The 17,784-nt window shown below is 41.6% G+C and overlaps 2 protein-coding genes across 2 annotated transcripts in view; both read right to left on the bottom strand.

Annotated features, from left to right (window-relative positions):
- Positions 1-17,784, bottom strand: part of Trim17 (tripartite motif containing 17) — a 38,048-nt gene that overhangs the window by 10,901 nt on the left and 9,363 nt on the right. The window lies entirely within an intron of this gene.
- H2ac25 (H2A clustered histone 25) lies at positions 17,049-17,608 on the bottom strand. The gene has a single exon (XM_020185671.2). It carries the CDS (start codon positions 17,549-17,551, stop codon positions 17,159-17,161), a length of 393 nt encoding a protein of 130 aa, XP_020041260.1. The 5' UTR covers positions 17,552-17,608; the 3' UTR covers positions 17,049-17,158.

Raw genomic sequence — 17,784 nt, 5'->3', positions numbered from 1 at the left:
TGACCAAACTGTATTTCTTGTTCTCCTGCCTCAAGGAGAACCTATATAATTTCCTTTATAAAAAGGAAATCTATGCCCTGATTTCAAGCAGGGCATGGAGTACCTGTGTTTTCTGTTTCTTGGTTGCCAAAGTGGCATATTTTGGGTTGAGGTGTCCTGATTGCATTCAGCTCCTGGGGGGGTTTATGCAACATGCCATCACTCTGGAGGCCAGACAGATCCACCATCTGTGATATTGCCATTGATGGCTCTAGAACTTGACACTCCAAATTGGAGTTGTTAGAGCTTGGGTTTTAAATGTCCCACAAAAACTCAGGCATTGACAGCTTTGTCCCCAGCCTGTGGCACTCTTGGGAGGTTATGGAAGCTTCAGGAAGTAGAGCCTAGTGGAAGGAATTCAGGTCACCCCTTAAAGGGGATGGTGGTCTCTCTTTGCCTCCATTAGGTGAACATGCTTCCTCTGCCACAAGTTCCCACCATGATGTACTGTGCCACTGCAAGCCTGAAAACAATGTGATTAACCAATGATAACTGAAACCTCTGAAACGCTGAGCCAAAATAAGCCTTTCCTTCTTTTAAGGTGAGTATCTCACATATTTTGTTACATTTATAGAAAGCCAACTAACACAGGGATGGAGGAGACCAGACTATGTCTATCAAATATGCTTCTTTGGCATAAGATTGTTTTGAGCCAATTACCTAGGGAGATAGCAGACACAGAAGAAACTCTGAAAAATTGTAATGTACATTATTGTTTTCTGTAGTCCCCTACACTGTAATAGCATAGTAGAGCTACTTTCTTCCAAGTAACTGCAACATAGTACTCATCGATCAACCTTTTTCCATCCCTTCTTCTACCCTACTCTCCCCACCCTCTGTTAACCACTGTTCCTATTCTTTTCTCAACTCTCTGAGATCAACTTTTTTTGGTTGCACATCAGATCATTTAGCACTTGTCTTTTCTGTGTCTGACTTATCTCACCTAATAAAATGATCTCCAATTCCATGTTTCATAAATAACAGAATCCCATCTTTTGAGGGCCGAATAGTATTCCACTGTGTATATGCAACACATTGTGTTTATCCATTCACCAGCTGAAGGGAACTTAGGTTGTTTCTGTTTCTTGGCTGTTGTTAACAGTGCCATAATGAACATGGAGTGCAGAGTCTTTTGAACACACTGAGATCACTTATTTTGGATACATACCAATGAGCAGTATTGCTGGGTCATATGGTAGATCTAGTTTTAATTTTTTGAGGAATCCTCTTTGTGGTTTCCAGACTGGCTGTCCTAATTTGCATTCCCACCAACCAATTCATATGAATTCATGGTTCTGTCTCTTAGGCATAAACCAGAGGATAAGAAGATATGAAAAAGCAGTCATGGGAGATCCAAGATGGAGACTAGGGCACATAAGCAGACAGTGTGAGTTCCATGACTAAAAAACCTCATTAGGATGCTGGGGTCAACCTTGGCAGAAATAAAGCAGCAAGGAGAATCAAAATTTCGACACCCTGGACGCCTACCCCATGGAAACATTCTCCATGCCACGTTATACTGAGAAAACAGGAGGGCTCCCACTCCACCAGACACTGGCTCCAAACCTGCTTGGGAGACATTTAGCAGACCAACAGGATTAGAGGGAAATGAAGAAAACAGATACCCAGTTCTGGTCTCCAACAAAACAAAGATAAAATGATGCCAAGGAACACCACAATACCCACAAGAACATCCACAAAGAAGAAATCCTGCAAGTAATCACTGAGAATTTCATGATGTTTCTAGACATGGTCAATCAAAACGTACAAGAGGCACTCAAGAAATTTTAAGACACAAAAAATAAAGAATATGAGAAGACACACACAAAAATACATGAACTCATAGGAGTCCTAAATAAACACCAAAGTGAAACCAAGAACACTATAAATAGAGAGATGAATGAACTAAACATGAAAATAGACAATATTAAAGAGGAAGTGACCCATTATATGGAAAACCTCAGAAAAAAGAATGGAACAGTAATACAAAACACAATGGAAGGCCACTCAAGCAGACTAGAACAAGCAGAAGACAGAATCTCAGAACTTGAAGATAAAATGGAAATTAAAGGAAAACTAAAGAGCTATTAGTCAAACAACTCAAGACCTGTGAAAGGAATATGCAAGAACTCACTGACTCCATCAAAAGACCAAACCTGAGAATCATGGGCACTGAAGAAGGAGAAGAGGTGCAAGCAAAAGGGATTCATAATATAGTCAAAAAATAACAGAAAATTTCCCAAACTTGTAGAAATCTATGCCCATTCAGGTATAGGAAGCCTCCAGGACACCAAACAGACTTGACCAAAATAGAGCTACCCCCATGACATAGTATCATTAAAACAACAAGCCCAGAGAATAGAGAAAGAATATTGAAGGCTGTAAGAGAGAAAAAACAAAATAACATTCAGAGGTAAGCCCATCAAAATCACAGCAGATTTCTCAATGGAAACCTTAAAAGCAAGAAGGGCATGGAGCGAGGTATTCCAGACACTGAATGAAAACAACTTCAACCCTAGGATACTCTACCCAGCAAAACTATCATTCAAAATAGATGGAGCAATAAAAGTCTTCTGTGATAAACAGAAACTAAAACAATATATGACCACCAAGCCACCACTACAAAATATTCTTCAAGGAATTCTGCACACAGAAAATGAAAGCAAACAAAACCATGAGAGGACAGGCAGTACCAAACCACAGGAGAAGAAAAAACAAGGAATCAGAGAGTAACATTAATTCAGCTGCAAACAATCAAACCCTTAAACAACAAAAACAACTAAATGACAGGAACCACCACATATCTATCAATATTAACACTGAATGTTAATGCACTTAACCCCCCCATCAAAAGACACTGTCTGGCAAACTGGATTAAAAAGGAAGATCCAACAATCTGTTGTTTACAGGAGACCCATCTCATTGACAGAAACAAGCACTGGTTTAAGGAGAAAGACTGGAAGAAGATTTACCAAGCCAATGGCCCCCTGAAAACAGGCAGGAGTAGAAATACTCATTTTGGACAAAGTAGTCTTCAAACTTACATTGATCAAATGAGATTAAGAAAGATACTGCATATTAATAAAAGGGGAAGTACATGAAATGGAAATAATTATCAACCTATATGCACCTGACATCAGTGCACCCAATTTCATCAAACACACTCTGAAGGACCTAAAAGAATGTATAGGCTCCAACACAGTGGTAGTGGGAGACTTTAATAACCCCCTATCACCAAAAGATAGGTCATCCAAATATAAAATCAATAAAGAAATTCTAGAACTAAATCACATGATAGATCAAATAAACCTAGCAGATGTCTACAGAATATTTCATCCAACTTCTGCACAACATACATTCTTCTCAGCAGCTCATGGAACCTTCTCCGAAATTGATCAGATCTTAGGGCACAAAGCAAGCCTCAGCAAATATAAGAAAATAGAAATAATCCCATACAGTCTATCTGATCATAGTGCATTAAAACTAGAACTCAACAACAAAAACAACAGTAGAAAACATGCAAACAATTGGAAGCTGAAAAACACGTTGCTCAATTATAAATGGGTCATTGATGAAATAAAAGAGGAAATTAAAAGGTTCCTGGAAGTTAATGAAAATGAAAACATGACCTACCGGAACCTATGCAACACAGCAAAGGCAGTCCTGAGAGGAAAATTTATAGCCATGAGTGCATATATTAAAAGGACAGAAAGATCCCAAATCAATGACCTAATGCTACATCTGAAACTCCTAGAAAAACAAGAAAAAGCAAAACCCAAAACAAGCAGAGGGAGAGAAATAATAAAAATAAGGGCCAAAATTAATGAAATAGAAACAAAAAACCAAAACCATACAAAGAATCAATGAAACTAAAAGCTGGTTCTTTGAAAAAATAAAAAAGACTGACAGACCCCTGGCAAACCTGACTAAAATGAGGAGAGAAAGAACCCAAATCAGTAAAATCAGAAAAGCAAAAGGGGAGATAGCAACAAACACTATAGAATCATCAGAGACTACTCTGAGAACCTATATTCAAATAAATATGAAAATCTTGAAGAAATGCACAAAATTCTAGATACTTATGGCCACCCACAATTGAACCAAGAGGATATTAATCATCTGAATAGATCTATAACACAAAATGAAATCGAAGCAGCAATAAAGAGTCTCCCAAAAAAGAAAAGTCCAGGACATGATTGATTCTCTGCTGAATTCTATCAGACCTTTAAAGAAGCAATAATACCAACCCTCCTTAAACTTTTCCATGAAATAGAAAGGGAAAGAACTCTGCCTAACTCATATTATGAAGCCAGTATTATAATCATCCCAAAACCAGACAAAGACACCTCCAAAAAGGAGAACTATAGGCCAATCTCCTTAATGAACATCGATGCAAAAATCCTCAATAAAATAATGGCAAACCGAATCCAACAACATATCAGAAAGGTCATTCACCATGATCAAATCGGTTTCATCCCAGGGATGCAGGGGTGGTTCAACATATGCAAATCTATAAATGTAATACAGTACATCAATAGAAGCAAAGACAAAAGCCACTTGATCATCTCAAGAGATGCAGAAAAAAGCCTTTGATAAGATCCAACACCATTTCATGATAAAAGCCCTAAGAAAACTAGGAATAGAAGGAATGTACCTCAACATTGTAAAGGCTATTTATGACAAGCCTATAGCCAACATCATACTTAATGATGAAAAACTGAAACCATTTCCCCTAAAATCAAGAATGAGACAATGGTGCCCACTATCCCCACTCTTACTCAACATAGTACTGGAATTCCTAGCCAGAGCAATTAGGCAAGAAGAAGAAATAAAAGGAATACAAATAGGTACAGAAACTGTCAAAATATCCCTATTTGCAGACAACATGATTCTATATCTTAAAGACCTCAAAAACTCCTAGACACTATAAACAGCTATAGCAAGGTGGAAGGATACAAAATCAACTTACAAAATTCATTAGCTTTTCTGTACACCAACAATGAACAAATTGAGAAAGAATATATGGAAACAATTCCACTTACAATAGCCTCAAAACAAATCAAATACCTAGAAGTAAACTTAACAAAGGATGTGAATGACATTTACAAGGAGAACTACAAACCCCTGAAGAAAGAGATCGAAGAAGACTACAGAAGGTGGAGAGATCTCCATTGCTCATGGATTGGTAGAATCAACATAGTAAAAATGGCTATACTATCAAAAGCATTCTACATGTTTAATGCAATTCCCATCAAAATCCCAATGACTTTCATCACAGAGATTGAAAAATCTACCCTAAAGTTCATTTGGAAACACAAGAGACCACAAATAGCCAAGGCAATACTCAGCAATAAGAGCAATGCTGGAGGTATCATAATACTGGACTTCAAACTATATTACAAAGCAATAGCAATAAAAGCAGCATGGTACTGGCACAAAAACAGACATGAAGACCAGTGGAACAGAATAGAGGACACAGATAGGAATCCACACAGCTATGCCCACCTTCTTTTTGACAAAGGCACCAAAAACAAGCAATGGAGAAAAGACAGCCTCTTCAACAAGTGTTGCTGGGAAAAATGGTTATCTGCCTGCAGAAAACTGAAACTAGATCCATGTTTATCACCCTGGACTAGTATCAACTCAAAATGGATCAAGGACTTTAATATCAGATCCCAATCTCTGAAGTTAGTACAGGAAATAGCAGGGAATACTCTGGAAGCAATAGGTATAGGCAAGGACTTCCTTAATAGAAGAAGTCAGCAGCTCAGCAACTAAAAGAAAGGATGGACGAATGGGACTACATAAAATTAAAAGGCTTCTGCACAACAAAAGAAGAGACCACCCACAGAGTGGGAGAAAACAATTGCCAGCTATACATCAGATAAAGGACTGATAACCAGAATACACAGGGAGCTGAAAAAACTAAACTCTCCCAAAATCAATGAACCTATAAAGTAATGGGCAACTGAACTAAACAGAACTTTTTCAAAAGAAGAAATTCAAATGGCCAAAACCACATGAAAAAATGCTCACCATCTCTGGCCATAAAGGAAATGCAAATCAAAACCACACTAAGATTCCACCTCACCCCTGTTAAAATAGCTAGCATCAAAAACACCACCACCAACAGGTGTTGGCGAGGATGTGGGGAAAAAGGAACCCTCGTATACTGCTGGTGGGAATGCAAACTAGTGCAACCACTCTGAAAAACAATATGGAGGCTTCTTAAAATACTAAACATAGATCTGCCATATGATCCAGCAATCCCTCTCCTAGGGATATACCCAAAGGAATGTGATACAGGTTACTCCATAGGCACCTGCACACCCATGTTTATTGCAGCACTATTCACAATAGCCAAGTTATGGAAACAGCCAAGATGCCCCAGTACTGACAAATGGATTAAGAAAATGTGGTATTTATACACAATGGAATTTCACTCAGCCATGAAGAAGAATGAAATCTTGTCAGTCATAAGTAAATAGATGGAACTGGAAAACATCATCCTAAGTGAGGTTAGCCAGGCTCAGAAGACCAAAAATCGTATGTTCTCCCTCATAGGTGGACTTTAGATCTAGGGCAAATACTGCAATGTTATTGGACTTGGGTCATACACTAAGGGAGAGCACATATGGGAGGAATGGGGATAAGTAGGGAACTCAAAACCTGAAAGTGTTTGATGTCCCACTTCAGAGGAGCTAATACAGTAAACTTAAAATGACAGAGGTCAGTATGAGAAGGTGACCGGGAAGTAGTGAAGAGGTCAGGTAGAGATGAATCAATTTGGGTTGTAATACACTTGTGCATGGAAGCAATGCTAGGAATCTCTCTGTACAGCTATCCTTATCTCAACTAGCAAAAATGTTTTGTCTTATTATTGCTTATGTCTTCTCATCAACAAAATTGGAGAAAAGGGCAGAACAGGTTCTGCCTGGAAGCAGGGTGGTGGTGGGGGGAAGGAAGGGGGCGGAGGGCAGGGGGAGAAATGACCCAAACAATGTATGTACATATGAATAAAGAAAAAAATAGCATAAAAAAAGAAAATGAAGGGATGGGTCATTAGTTTTAGACATCCTTGGGATTTGTTTTAATCAGGTGTGGTATGGCACACAGATGTGCAAATGACTGTCACCAAGGAAGAAGTTTATCGTTACAGATCCCTAGAAGCAGATGGCATGAAGGCTATGCAGGCCCAGATGGGGAAGCCCCAGGGTCAGGATGGGGATGTGGGCATCAGCCTCCATGTCTCCATGTCTCCATGTCTCCATGGGACAGAACAGGCAAGGTGGAGCAAGCGGGCTTAGAATTGCCAGTTTAAACAATTTCATAGGGCTCTGGCATACAGGCTGAACCTGGTTGTCAGTGTCCTGGCCCTGGAGTGATTAGGGCAATGGGTAGTGGCCTAGAATATGAGATCTCAATAAAGGACTCAGTTAAGGAGTAGACTCTGGACTGGTGGGTGTTACAATTTAGATCTCTCTTTCTTTTTTTGGCAGTACTGGAGTTTGAATTCAGGGCCATGCACGTACTAGGCAGGTGCCACTCTTCAAGTGGCTGGATTTCCTCTGGAAAGGTACAGTTTTATCATTGTATCACATTCTACCAAGATACTATCTGTATCTGGTTCCCCCAAACATAGTTAACAGCCCAAGTCCTTTCCCCTCAAGGCCAGCCAGTGAGGTTCTGTAAGTTTAGCTTTCCATTGGGCAAAATTTTGCCATAATGGCTTCATGAAGCACAGAAAAGGGGCAGCAACCAGACTTGAATTTGTTAAAAAGGAGTTTAATATAGGTGAGAACATTCAAACCAGAACACATCTGATGATGGTTCTTTTTGATACCCCTTTTTAGGATCATTACCCATTAACCTATATACATCCTTAGTTTGTGTATTTTTTGTCAGTACCAGAGTTTGAACTCAGGACAGGCAGTAACTGCACACAAAACTTGCCAGCCTGGTGATGTAACTGAGGATTGGTTGTGATTTAACGATGCAGATAACTTGGACTCCTAACTGGAGACTGCTTGCTGGCACAGAACAATGTACTTGCAACCTCAGTGGAGAGATGATCTCCTCCACTCCCACGTTGAATATGCACCATGGAGTATCTTCTCTACTTTATAATTTGACAGACTTTTCTTTTTATTATTATAACTATCAATGCATGTTAATTGCACAAATTAATGGGTTTCACTGTGACATTTCCATACATGCATATAGCATGTTCACTCTCCCTTCTTCTACCCTCTCCTAGCACTTTCTTTAACCCCATCCCTGTAGTTCCCTTCTCATCCCTAATAATCCCTCTTCTATTCTAAGGTCTTTTTTTCTGTGTGTGTGTGGGTGATCTGCATGTGAGAAAAAACTGTGATACTTGTCTTTCTGAGTCTGGCTTATTTCATTAACATGATATTAACACTTTCCATCCATTTTCCTGCAAATGATAGGATTTTATTCTTTATGGCTATCAGAAATTCACTGAGCTGCTGATCTGCAAGCTGCCTTTCCAGCACCTGGTGGGCGAGATTGCACAGGACTCAATACTGATCTGTGCTTCCAGAGCTCAGCCATGATGGCGCTGCAGGAGGCCTGCGAGTTCTACTTGGTAGGGCTCTTAGAGGACACCAATCTGTGTGCCATCCATGCCAGGTGTGTCACCCATCATGCCCAAAGACATCCAGCTGGCATGCTGCATCGGAGGCGAACGGGCTTAGGCCTTACTGGATCCTGGCAATGTGCTACTATCAATCCAAAGGCTCTTTTTAGGGCCACCCACCATCCCCAAAAGTAGCTGTAAGCAATCTGGGGTTCCTGGCCCTTTTACTCACACACCTTAAGTTAGATGAACTAGTGTATAGTGTTACCCAATCACCACTTATGAAAAAGCTAGTCATGTGGCTTGGAAATTCTGCTTGCTCAGTTAAGCTAGAAATCATGGCAGCATTGTCTCTATCCATTCAGTGGTCAATGACACAGGTTACTCCTGCTTCTTGGCTATTGTAAACGGTGTCACAGAGAACACTGGCTTCAGGTGTCTCTTGGACACACTGATTTCATTTCCCTTGGATATATACCCAGCAGTGGGGTTGCTGGGTCATATGGCAGATCTATTTTTAATTTTTTGAGGACTCTCCATACAGTTTTCCATAATTGCCAAGCTAAGTACCATAGTGACTTGAGGAGTAGTGTATCCCCACAGAACAGACACCTACATTACCATTAAATGAACAGTGAACAAGAGGAACAAGAATAGGGGATTCTCAGCATTCTGTGTGCCTACACACTACCACGCACAACAGAGAAGCAGCCTGTTTCCTCTCCCTATGGATATCTAGCTCCTCAATTTTGTCTGCAATGCTAATTTTCATTAAGAGCAACACAAATTCCTTGATGTGTAGTTAAATCCAAGCATTTTTTTCTTTTGGCAGTACTGGAATTTGAATTCAGGGCCTTTTTCTTGCTCCACTTGATCCACACCCACAGTCTTGGGTACAAACAACTAAAGCAAGCCAAAAAGCACCCTCCAAAAAACAAAACAAAACAAAAAACCGAGGAGCTGAGCCTATATCTTGACTTAACCAACAAACAAAAACAAACTAAAAGTAAAATCTGATAATGGGGCCAGGTGTGTTGGTACACAGCTGTAATTCCAGCACCAGAGGCTTTGATAGGGGTTCAGGAGTTTGAGACCAACCTAGGCTATATAGCAAGTTCCAGATCAGTACATAGCAAGTCTCAAAACAAGTAATTAAAAAATCTCATGACGAAACATCTGCTTTCAGAAGGAGAATTAACACAATCATAAGGCAGGAAAACGATGGAAATAAAATTGTGTTGCCTTTCTATTGATTTGGTAAGACGGAACGCGTTGACTGAAGTGGGTGCTTTGTTGCTTAGCATAGGTAAGTTTATTAAGTTTAGGTAAGCCGTGCCTGGCTGTCAAAAGGCAGAGTGAAAATGTGAAGCCCAACAGCCCAGCAAGATCCTTCTGCGCCCGGCGGGTCAGCACCCAGACACGCTGGGAAAGGCCAGCGCCCAGGGAGATTTGGGGTCGCTCCCTCTACAGCGTCCACGCACCCACCACCTCCTAGTGTGGGGTACAGACAAAGGGGGGACATGAGTTCACTTTCTGGAAGAATAAGCGGCAGCCCTTGCCTGGGGAAATACACTACCCTACGAGAAATCAGTAACACAAGTATATGAAATTGGGATCGCATGCGAAATTCTAAGCTCCGAGAACCAGGAAGGCGGCCTAGGGGACTCGGGCGCGGGCAGAGTCCAAGACCTAGACCCAAGAGTGGAATCTGCAGCCAATACAATCAGAACTAGAGATTTTGAATTGACCAATTGGGAAACGACTTTGAGCATAGCCAGGCCACGAGGCTCCTGTACCTCCGGCAATAAGTCCCAAGTCCCCGCCACCGCTCCCACTGAGCCCGAGTCTGTGAAAACCAGTTCTTCCCCAGTACCACAAGGCGCGCATGAGAAGCCCAGAGACCACTTCTGCGCCCCGGCACCCCTGAGCACTGCACCCCAGCGCTCATGCACTTCTGCATCCTTGTAACCCTGCAGCCCTGGCACACCAGTGCTCCTTCAATCCTGCGCCCCAGCACCCTGAGTCCCTGGCACCCTTAGGTCCCCTCACCACGGCGTCCCCGAGCATAGCCACCTGCTCCATAGTGCTGGCTCTTAAGACCAACTCCAACTGCTGAGGCGTTGCAGGAAGCGCGACGTGGCTTGGAGGGGCCTGCGCCCGAGCAGGTGCGCCATCCCCGCCCAGCGTGTCACCGTCACATCCAAGGACCCCAAACTGTGCACCATCCACGGGGCGCAGGGCAGAGATGGCCATCTGAGTTCCAAACGACGTCAAGCCTGAATCTCTTTTTCTATTCCAGAACGGCGTTGCGCTTTCTCCCTGGGTGACCTCTGTGACTCCCGAAGAAGATGCCATCCAAGCCCTTTTGCATTTGCAATGTAGCAGCATCTCAGAATCTGGGAGGCGCTTCGGTTTGGGGTCTCTAATTCTTTTATCTTGAAAACTTTCTTCCAACCAAACCCGGAATTGTTCTCTGACCCTGTGGGAAACGATCCTGAGGACGCTGAGCACTTAATGGTGGGGGCGAGGTCACACTTACAGCAGTCTGGCTTTTTATTTCTTCTCTACCTCCACGGACTAGAGAGAGAAGGAATTCATTAAAAAAAAAAATCCATCAAATACCCATTTAGCACCCCAGTATGTGCCAGGCATATTCTTAGCACCCGGGGGTCTATGTTAACATAGACACAATGTGCCTCTTTGCAGCTAACGTCTTGTGGGAAGCAAGGACAGTAATCTGTGGGTTGACGACAGCGGTGCGGTGCAGAAATCGGGCATTATAAGGCTTGGGGTGGCATAGGGCGGTGGAGACTGGGATTGCAGCAGGAACTTGGAAGAATCCTGGAAGGTGTAAAGGGTGAGGAACACCAGAAAGGATAAAAGTTGCTGGCCTGTTGGAAGACTTGGGCGGAGGTTAAAAGAAGGGTGGCCCACGCAGCTGAACAAGACTGGGACTTGCTTTTAGTTTTTTGAAGAATCTCGATTCTGTTCATAATAGCTGCACTAATTTATATTCCCATTAGGCAGTGTGCATGGGTTCCCAGTTCACATTCTTGCCAACTCTTCTTACAGCCTCTCTTATGATAGCCATCTTAACAGGTGTGGGGTGATGTCATGGTGGTTTTGATTTGCATATCTCTGATGATCAGTGATGTTGAGCACCTTTTCAAATTCCTGTTGGCTATTTGTATGTCTTTGCAGAAATGTCTAATTCAGGTCCTTTGCCCATTTTTTATTCAGGCAGTTTTGAGTTTTGCTATAAAGCTGTGAGAGTTTCATACTTCTTAAAATTGTTGTGATGGGTATGGGTACATTGTAGCATTGACAAGGTACTTACAATGTATCAAATATTTTGGATATTAACCTCTGATCAGATAGATGTATGGCTTGCAAATATTTTCTCTCATTCCATAGTCTGTTATTAATTTTGTTGATCTAGTCATCTTACTTGTGGGTATAATAATTACATTAATAATTTAATATTTAATTTAATAATTTCATTAAATCATTTTAAAGAGACGTCTGTACTCCCATGTTCATTACAGCAATAGTCACAATACTAGAAATATGGAAACTGCTTAAATATTCAACTATGAATGAATGGATACAGAAAAAGTGGGACATATATATGTATATTATCCTATAACAATGAATATTATTCTGTCTTTAAAAAAAAGGATATTTTGTTATTTGTCAACAAACTGTATGAGCCTGAAAGACAAAGATGAATGGGACAAGAAACAGCTATACTACAATATGCAATACTGGTTCTTCTTTACAAAGATACAAAAGCAATTCAGCAGAGGAGGAATACCCTTTCCACAAGTGGTTTTAGAGCTACTGGATATCCACAAAGGGAAAAAATGGACCTCAGCCTTATACAAAAAAGTAAGTCAAAATGAACCTCAGACTTTCATAGAAAGCACAAAACTGAAAAACTTGTACAAAAACATACAGATGAAAATCTTCAGAATACAAGGCTACAAGAAGACTTCTCAGACTTGACACCTAATGTGTGGTCCATAAGAGAAAGTGTTGATCCTTTTGACCTCGGCAAAATGAAACACTTTCACTATGCAAGAAAGCCCAGGTGAAGAGAGAGAGAGAGATGAAAAAAAAGATTTCCTGAAGACTGGGAGAAGATATTTGTAAACCATACAAAATATTCATGACAACAAAATACACCAGAGGTACTAAATATTCAGGATATAAGTATACACGAGGAACTAAATATCTGTGATCATTAAGTATACCAGAGGCTTTAAATATTTACTATCACTAAGTATACAAGAGGCACTGATTATTAAAGATCATTAAATATTCGAGAGGCACTAATATTCAGGTATACTCAGCAGCCATGACACACCTGAGGCATTCATAGCCACAAGATCTTAAAAACATCACTGGCCAGGACACCCATATCAGTCCACCTGTCCCTTTGGCATGGCCAAGAAAGCTTGTCCCTGTATCACCATACCAGTATTCCACTGGCCCAGGTTGCCCTTGATCACCCCTGGACTCTGGTCCCAGGGACACCTGTACATTTAGAATGGCACAGACCATCAGAGCACCTATCCGGTTGTGCTCTAATAAGATGAATGAATTATGGGGCAGGATACTGGTAAATGATAGACTCATAGCTCTCATATTTTCAAGACTGGCATATTCTGGCTGGTGGAACTTTACCTATGTGGTTCCAAAGCCCTTGAAAGCTGATCACCTCAGGTCACATCAAGGAAACCCTCCAGACTTCCCATTATTCTAAGGAAAAGCCTCAATCTTTTCCTTTTGTTATTATTTTTTTATCCATGCATAGTTTTCCCCAGCATCATCAAGATATTATTGGCTAATAAAACTCATATAAATACTCAAGGTATACAGAGATGGGCTGAGGGTGGGCATAAGTGGAGGCCATGAGGGATGTGGCTTTGGAGAATTTGCTGGGCCAGGGACACTGCTGCTTGGTGGCTGTAGTCTGGAGCCTGATAAGCAACATGCTGAAAACAAGAGACTTTTTAGGGGCGGCTGGAGGCTGTATCTACGGATAACAGTTGAGGCCACTATGGCATGAGAAGATGCTCAGATGGGGGTGAGAAGAAGCTTAGTACCAGACCTTTTTTTTTTTTTTTTTAATTGGCATCAGCTAAAGCAATGCTATAATTCAGTCTAATAAGATACACAGCTGAGTGCTGGTGCTCATGCCGGTAATCCTAGCTACTCTAGAAGCAGACATCAGGAGAATGACTGATCAAGCCAGCTCTGGCAAACAGATGGGAAGACCCTAGCTCAAAAATTCCTAACACACACACACACACACACACACACACACACACACACACACACACACACACAAAGTTGGGGCTGGCAGAGTGACCTCACGTGGTAGAGGCCTGCATAGCAAGCATGAGGTCCTGAGTTCAAACCGCAGTCCAGCCAAAAAAAACCCCAAAAAACAAAAAAAGAACCAGAAATTGGGAGGAGGCAGATGGTCAATCTTTAAAATTTATTTGGGAGATTTTTTTTTTAAATATCTACCTTACCTCTGCACCCCCAAAGCCGCTAATCTATTCTCAGCTTCTGTGAATTTGACCCTTTTAGAGAGTCAATTCTGTGAATTTTGACTCCACACCTGGAGTGGGTATAAAAACAGGTCATGTGGTACTTCTTTCTGTGCTAGGTTTATTCCACTTAGCATAATGCCCTCCAAGTCATTCATATTGTCAGCAAATGACAGGATTCCTTCCCTTTTATGGCTGAATAGTATCCATTGGGTAGCTTTGTACCTGTACAGAGCTTTTTTTTTTCTTGTCATGATTTCCTAAACAATACAGGACAACTATTTACATAGCATTTACTCATCATTGAAATGACGTTGAAGTGTACAGAAGACATCTGTAGGCTCTACACAAATACTATGCCATTTTATATAAGGGATGAATTACCCCTGGCCCATCCACTATGAGCTGCTATGCCACCCAGAGTGAGCTGTGGTACAAAGGGAAGTGCCAGTTCCATTGCCTACCTGAGGTAGGCCAGCAGTGTCCTAGAAAATACTGGAATAGTCTGTTGTCATTCTAGAAACCTGGTCTAGCCCTTCTCTCTGCCCATGCTTCCTTAGTCTCTGATTTTTCATTTTCTCCCTGTTCTCTTAATTTGGTCCACATTCATTCACCAGGGTTCAAATATTTTTTTAAATTGAGGTGAAATTCACATAACTCATGGTAAACCATTTTAAAGCAAACAATTCAGGGGCATTTAGCAGATTTACAGTGCTGTGCAACCTGTCTAGTTCCACAACAGAAAAATCCTGTAGCTGGTACTCTCTCCCCACTTCCAGTGCCCGACAACTAATCTGCTTTCTGCCTGAATTTGCAGGTTCTGGCCATTTCATATAAATGTATAATATTTATTTTTTGTGTGTCTGGCTTACTTTGCTAGATGTAAAGTTTTTGCGGTTCACCTGTGTTTTAGCATGAATCAGGGCTTCATTCCTTTTTAATGACTAATATACCATGTGCGGACAGACTACAATGTGTGGATCCAATCATCAGTTCATGGGTATTTGGGCTGTCACTACCTTTTGGATATGAGTAATGCTGCTGTGAACATTCATGTACACATTTTAGTTGGATGTATATTTTTATTCTCTTAGGCAAATACCTAGGAGTGGAATTGCTAGGCTATGTGGTGCTTTCTCTTATGCTTGCGTGCAATGAGCATTCTCCCATAGAGGTGGTCAGCTTTTGGTACTTTCCCACATTTCTGAAACTGATAACTCGGTAGATGACCAGGCCTTCCTTAAACCAGAGTTGTCTAACTGGAACTTTCTGTGATAGGAACATTCTGTATCTAATATGGCAACTACTAGTCACCTATGGCTAGGGCAATAGAAAAACTACATTTTTGTAATAAATCTTAGCTAAATGAGACCTAATATCCCTGTAGCTTATAGCTGTGTATTGGAGAGCATAGCCTTAGAACATAGAAAAGCCACCCTGAGTAGATCTCCATACTACCTCTCTCACCACCCCATCCAATTAATTTCTCTTTAAATGCTGAAATCCATAGTGATACTTGAAGCATCAACACCTCAGCCCCTGAAAAAAGTTTCTTAAATGCCTGTGAAGGGTTTGAAGCAATAGTGACCTATGCAGAGCTATCAGTACATACATTTAAGCTCGAATGGAAGGCTCTCACTACTGAATGGTGCCCTTATTCATTGCATGATCTATATGCACATTTTAAAAATACTGTGTGGTTGGGAACTTGCACTGTTAAAGCAGCTGCCTGTCAGTTTTTGATGTGAATAGTTTTTTGATATTGGGGTATTTTCTAAAGTATATTTGTGGTTAGTTCCAGATGGTCTCCAGGAAACTTTCTTTTGAGTGGGCCCAATTTTAAAATAAATACATATCATATGTGAAATTGTATAATGTATAATACTTCCAAATTATCTTGATCTGTATTTGTTATAAAAATTAATGAAAGCAGTACATATAATAACAGGAAAAGAGGGTATGTATATGAACTGATTTTGTGGCAAGCACTATTTAAAGGAATTATCATGGACAACTCATTTACACCCCTCCTCACTGCATCTCCCCCATGAGTACGTGCTACTAACATGGCCATTTCTGTTGATTTTGCCTGAGCTCTCCAATACTCCTTTATAACAATGTGGAGGCAGTCATCTCCCTAAAAACTCACGTATACATTACCTAATCTGGTTCTAACAATTTAAGTTTGTTGTTTCTTAATGAAACTTTATTAAAACGAGTGTATAATTTAAAATTTCTAGACATCCAAATATGGTTTTATCAAAGTCAGTGTACAAATTTTGCCCTCTGAGGTAAGCAGTTTCAGCGAATTGTTTGACCAACTCAAAATTTTGAAACTAAACTTTTTCAAGTAGTGACCCCATTCACAATTAACTCTCCTTAAAACGTTCATACATTAAGACCTAACAATGTTGCTCAAGTGTTGAAAACAGTTCTAGCTAACAAAATGTCCCCAAATCTTTAGAAATTCCAACCCAATAAGTTATTCTGAAGCGGACGTCGTTTTGGTAAAGCTTAGCTGTTTCAACTAGCACAAGCACTCACATTTCAGCAAAAAGTCAGTATGTACCTATCAGAACCACATTGCAAATTTGGGATTACACCAGATGAACCAACCCATTTGTTTTAAGACGCATTCCTAACTTCACGTCTACCTGGTCTTCCTGGAGTCCCAGCTGAGACTAGTAGTCAAGAGAATGCGCTTAATTGGGGGTGGAAACAAAAACCCCGTGGTAGGTTTGGGGTGGGATTTAAAAGCGGGAGGCCGCTGACCTGTCGCCTCTTCCTCGCCCCAGAGGAAAGCCCATCCCCACCGCTGGTGCGCACACGAAAGCGTAGCGGGACCTGGCCCTCAGCCAATAGCAGGATGCCGGCACAGTGTGGCTCTTTTACCCGATACAGTGGGTGGCTCTGAAAAGAGCCTTTGGTATCCGTCAAAGGGCCCGTGGGGAGTGACAAGGCCTCACTTGCCCTTGGCTTTGTGATGGCTCTCCGTCTTCTTGGGCAGCAACACCGCTTGGATGTTGGGCAGGACACCGCCCTGGGCGATGGTCACACGGCCCAGCAGCTTGTTGAGCTCCTCGTCGTTGCGGATGGCCAGCTGCAGGTGGCGTGGAATGATCCGCGTCTTCTTGTTATCCCGCGCCGCATTGCCTGCCAGCTCCAAGATCTCAGCAGTCAGGTACTCCAGCACCGCCGCCAGGTAAACAGGCGCACCAGCGCCCACGCGCTCGGAGTAGTTGCCCTTGCGAAGCAGCCGATGTACGCGGCCCACGGGAAACTGAAGCCCCGCGCGGGAGGAGCGCGACTTGGCCTTTGCGCGAGCTTTGCCTCCCTGCTTACCACGACCAGACATCTTCAAATCACAGGCACACAAGTTAAAAAACTAATAATATCAACGCTGAAGCTAGCAAAGAACAGAGCCCAGGCGAGCCCTTATATATGATCTGGAGGTAGGCTAGCCGGTGCCATCCGATTGGATGTTATGGAGAGCCAATCAGAACCGAAGTCTGACATCTCTTAATTTGCTTATGCCTAATTTATGTATCACGTAAGGCGACATTTTATCCAATAATAGGCGAGCATGCT

The sequence above is a fragment of the Castor canadensis genome, chromosome 15 (genome assembly GCF_047511655.1).
Source record: "Castor canadensis chromosome 15, mCasCan1.hap1v2, whole genome shotgun sequence".
In the NCBI taxonomy this organism is placed as follows: Eukaryota; Metazoa; Chordata; class Mammalia; order Rodentia; family Castoridae; genus Castor; species Castor canadensis.
Note: the sequence above shows the minus strand (reverse complement) of the source record. Positions and strands in the feature narration are given on the sequence as shown.

Excerpts from the sequence above, each read along its gene's own strand:
- H2ac25 (XM_020185671.2), bottom strand. The coding sequence starts at position 17,551 with ATGTCTGGTCGTGGTAAGCAGGGAGGCAAAGCTCGCGCAAAGGCCAAG.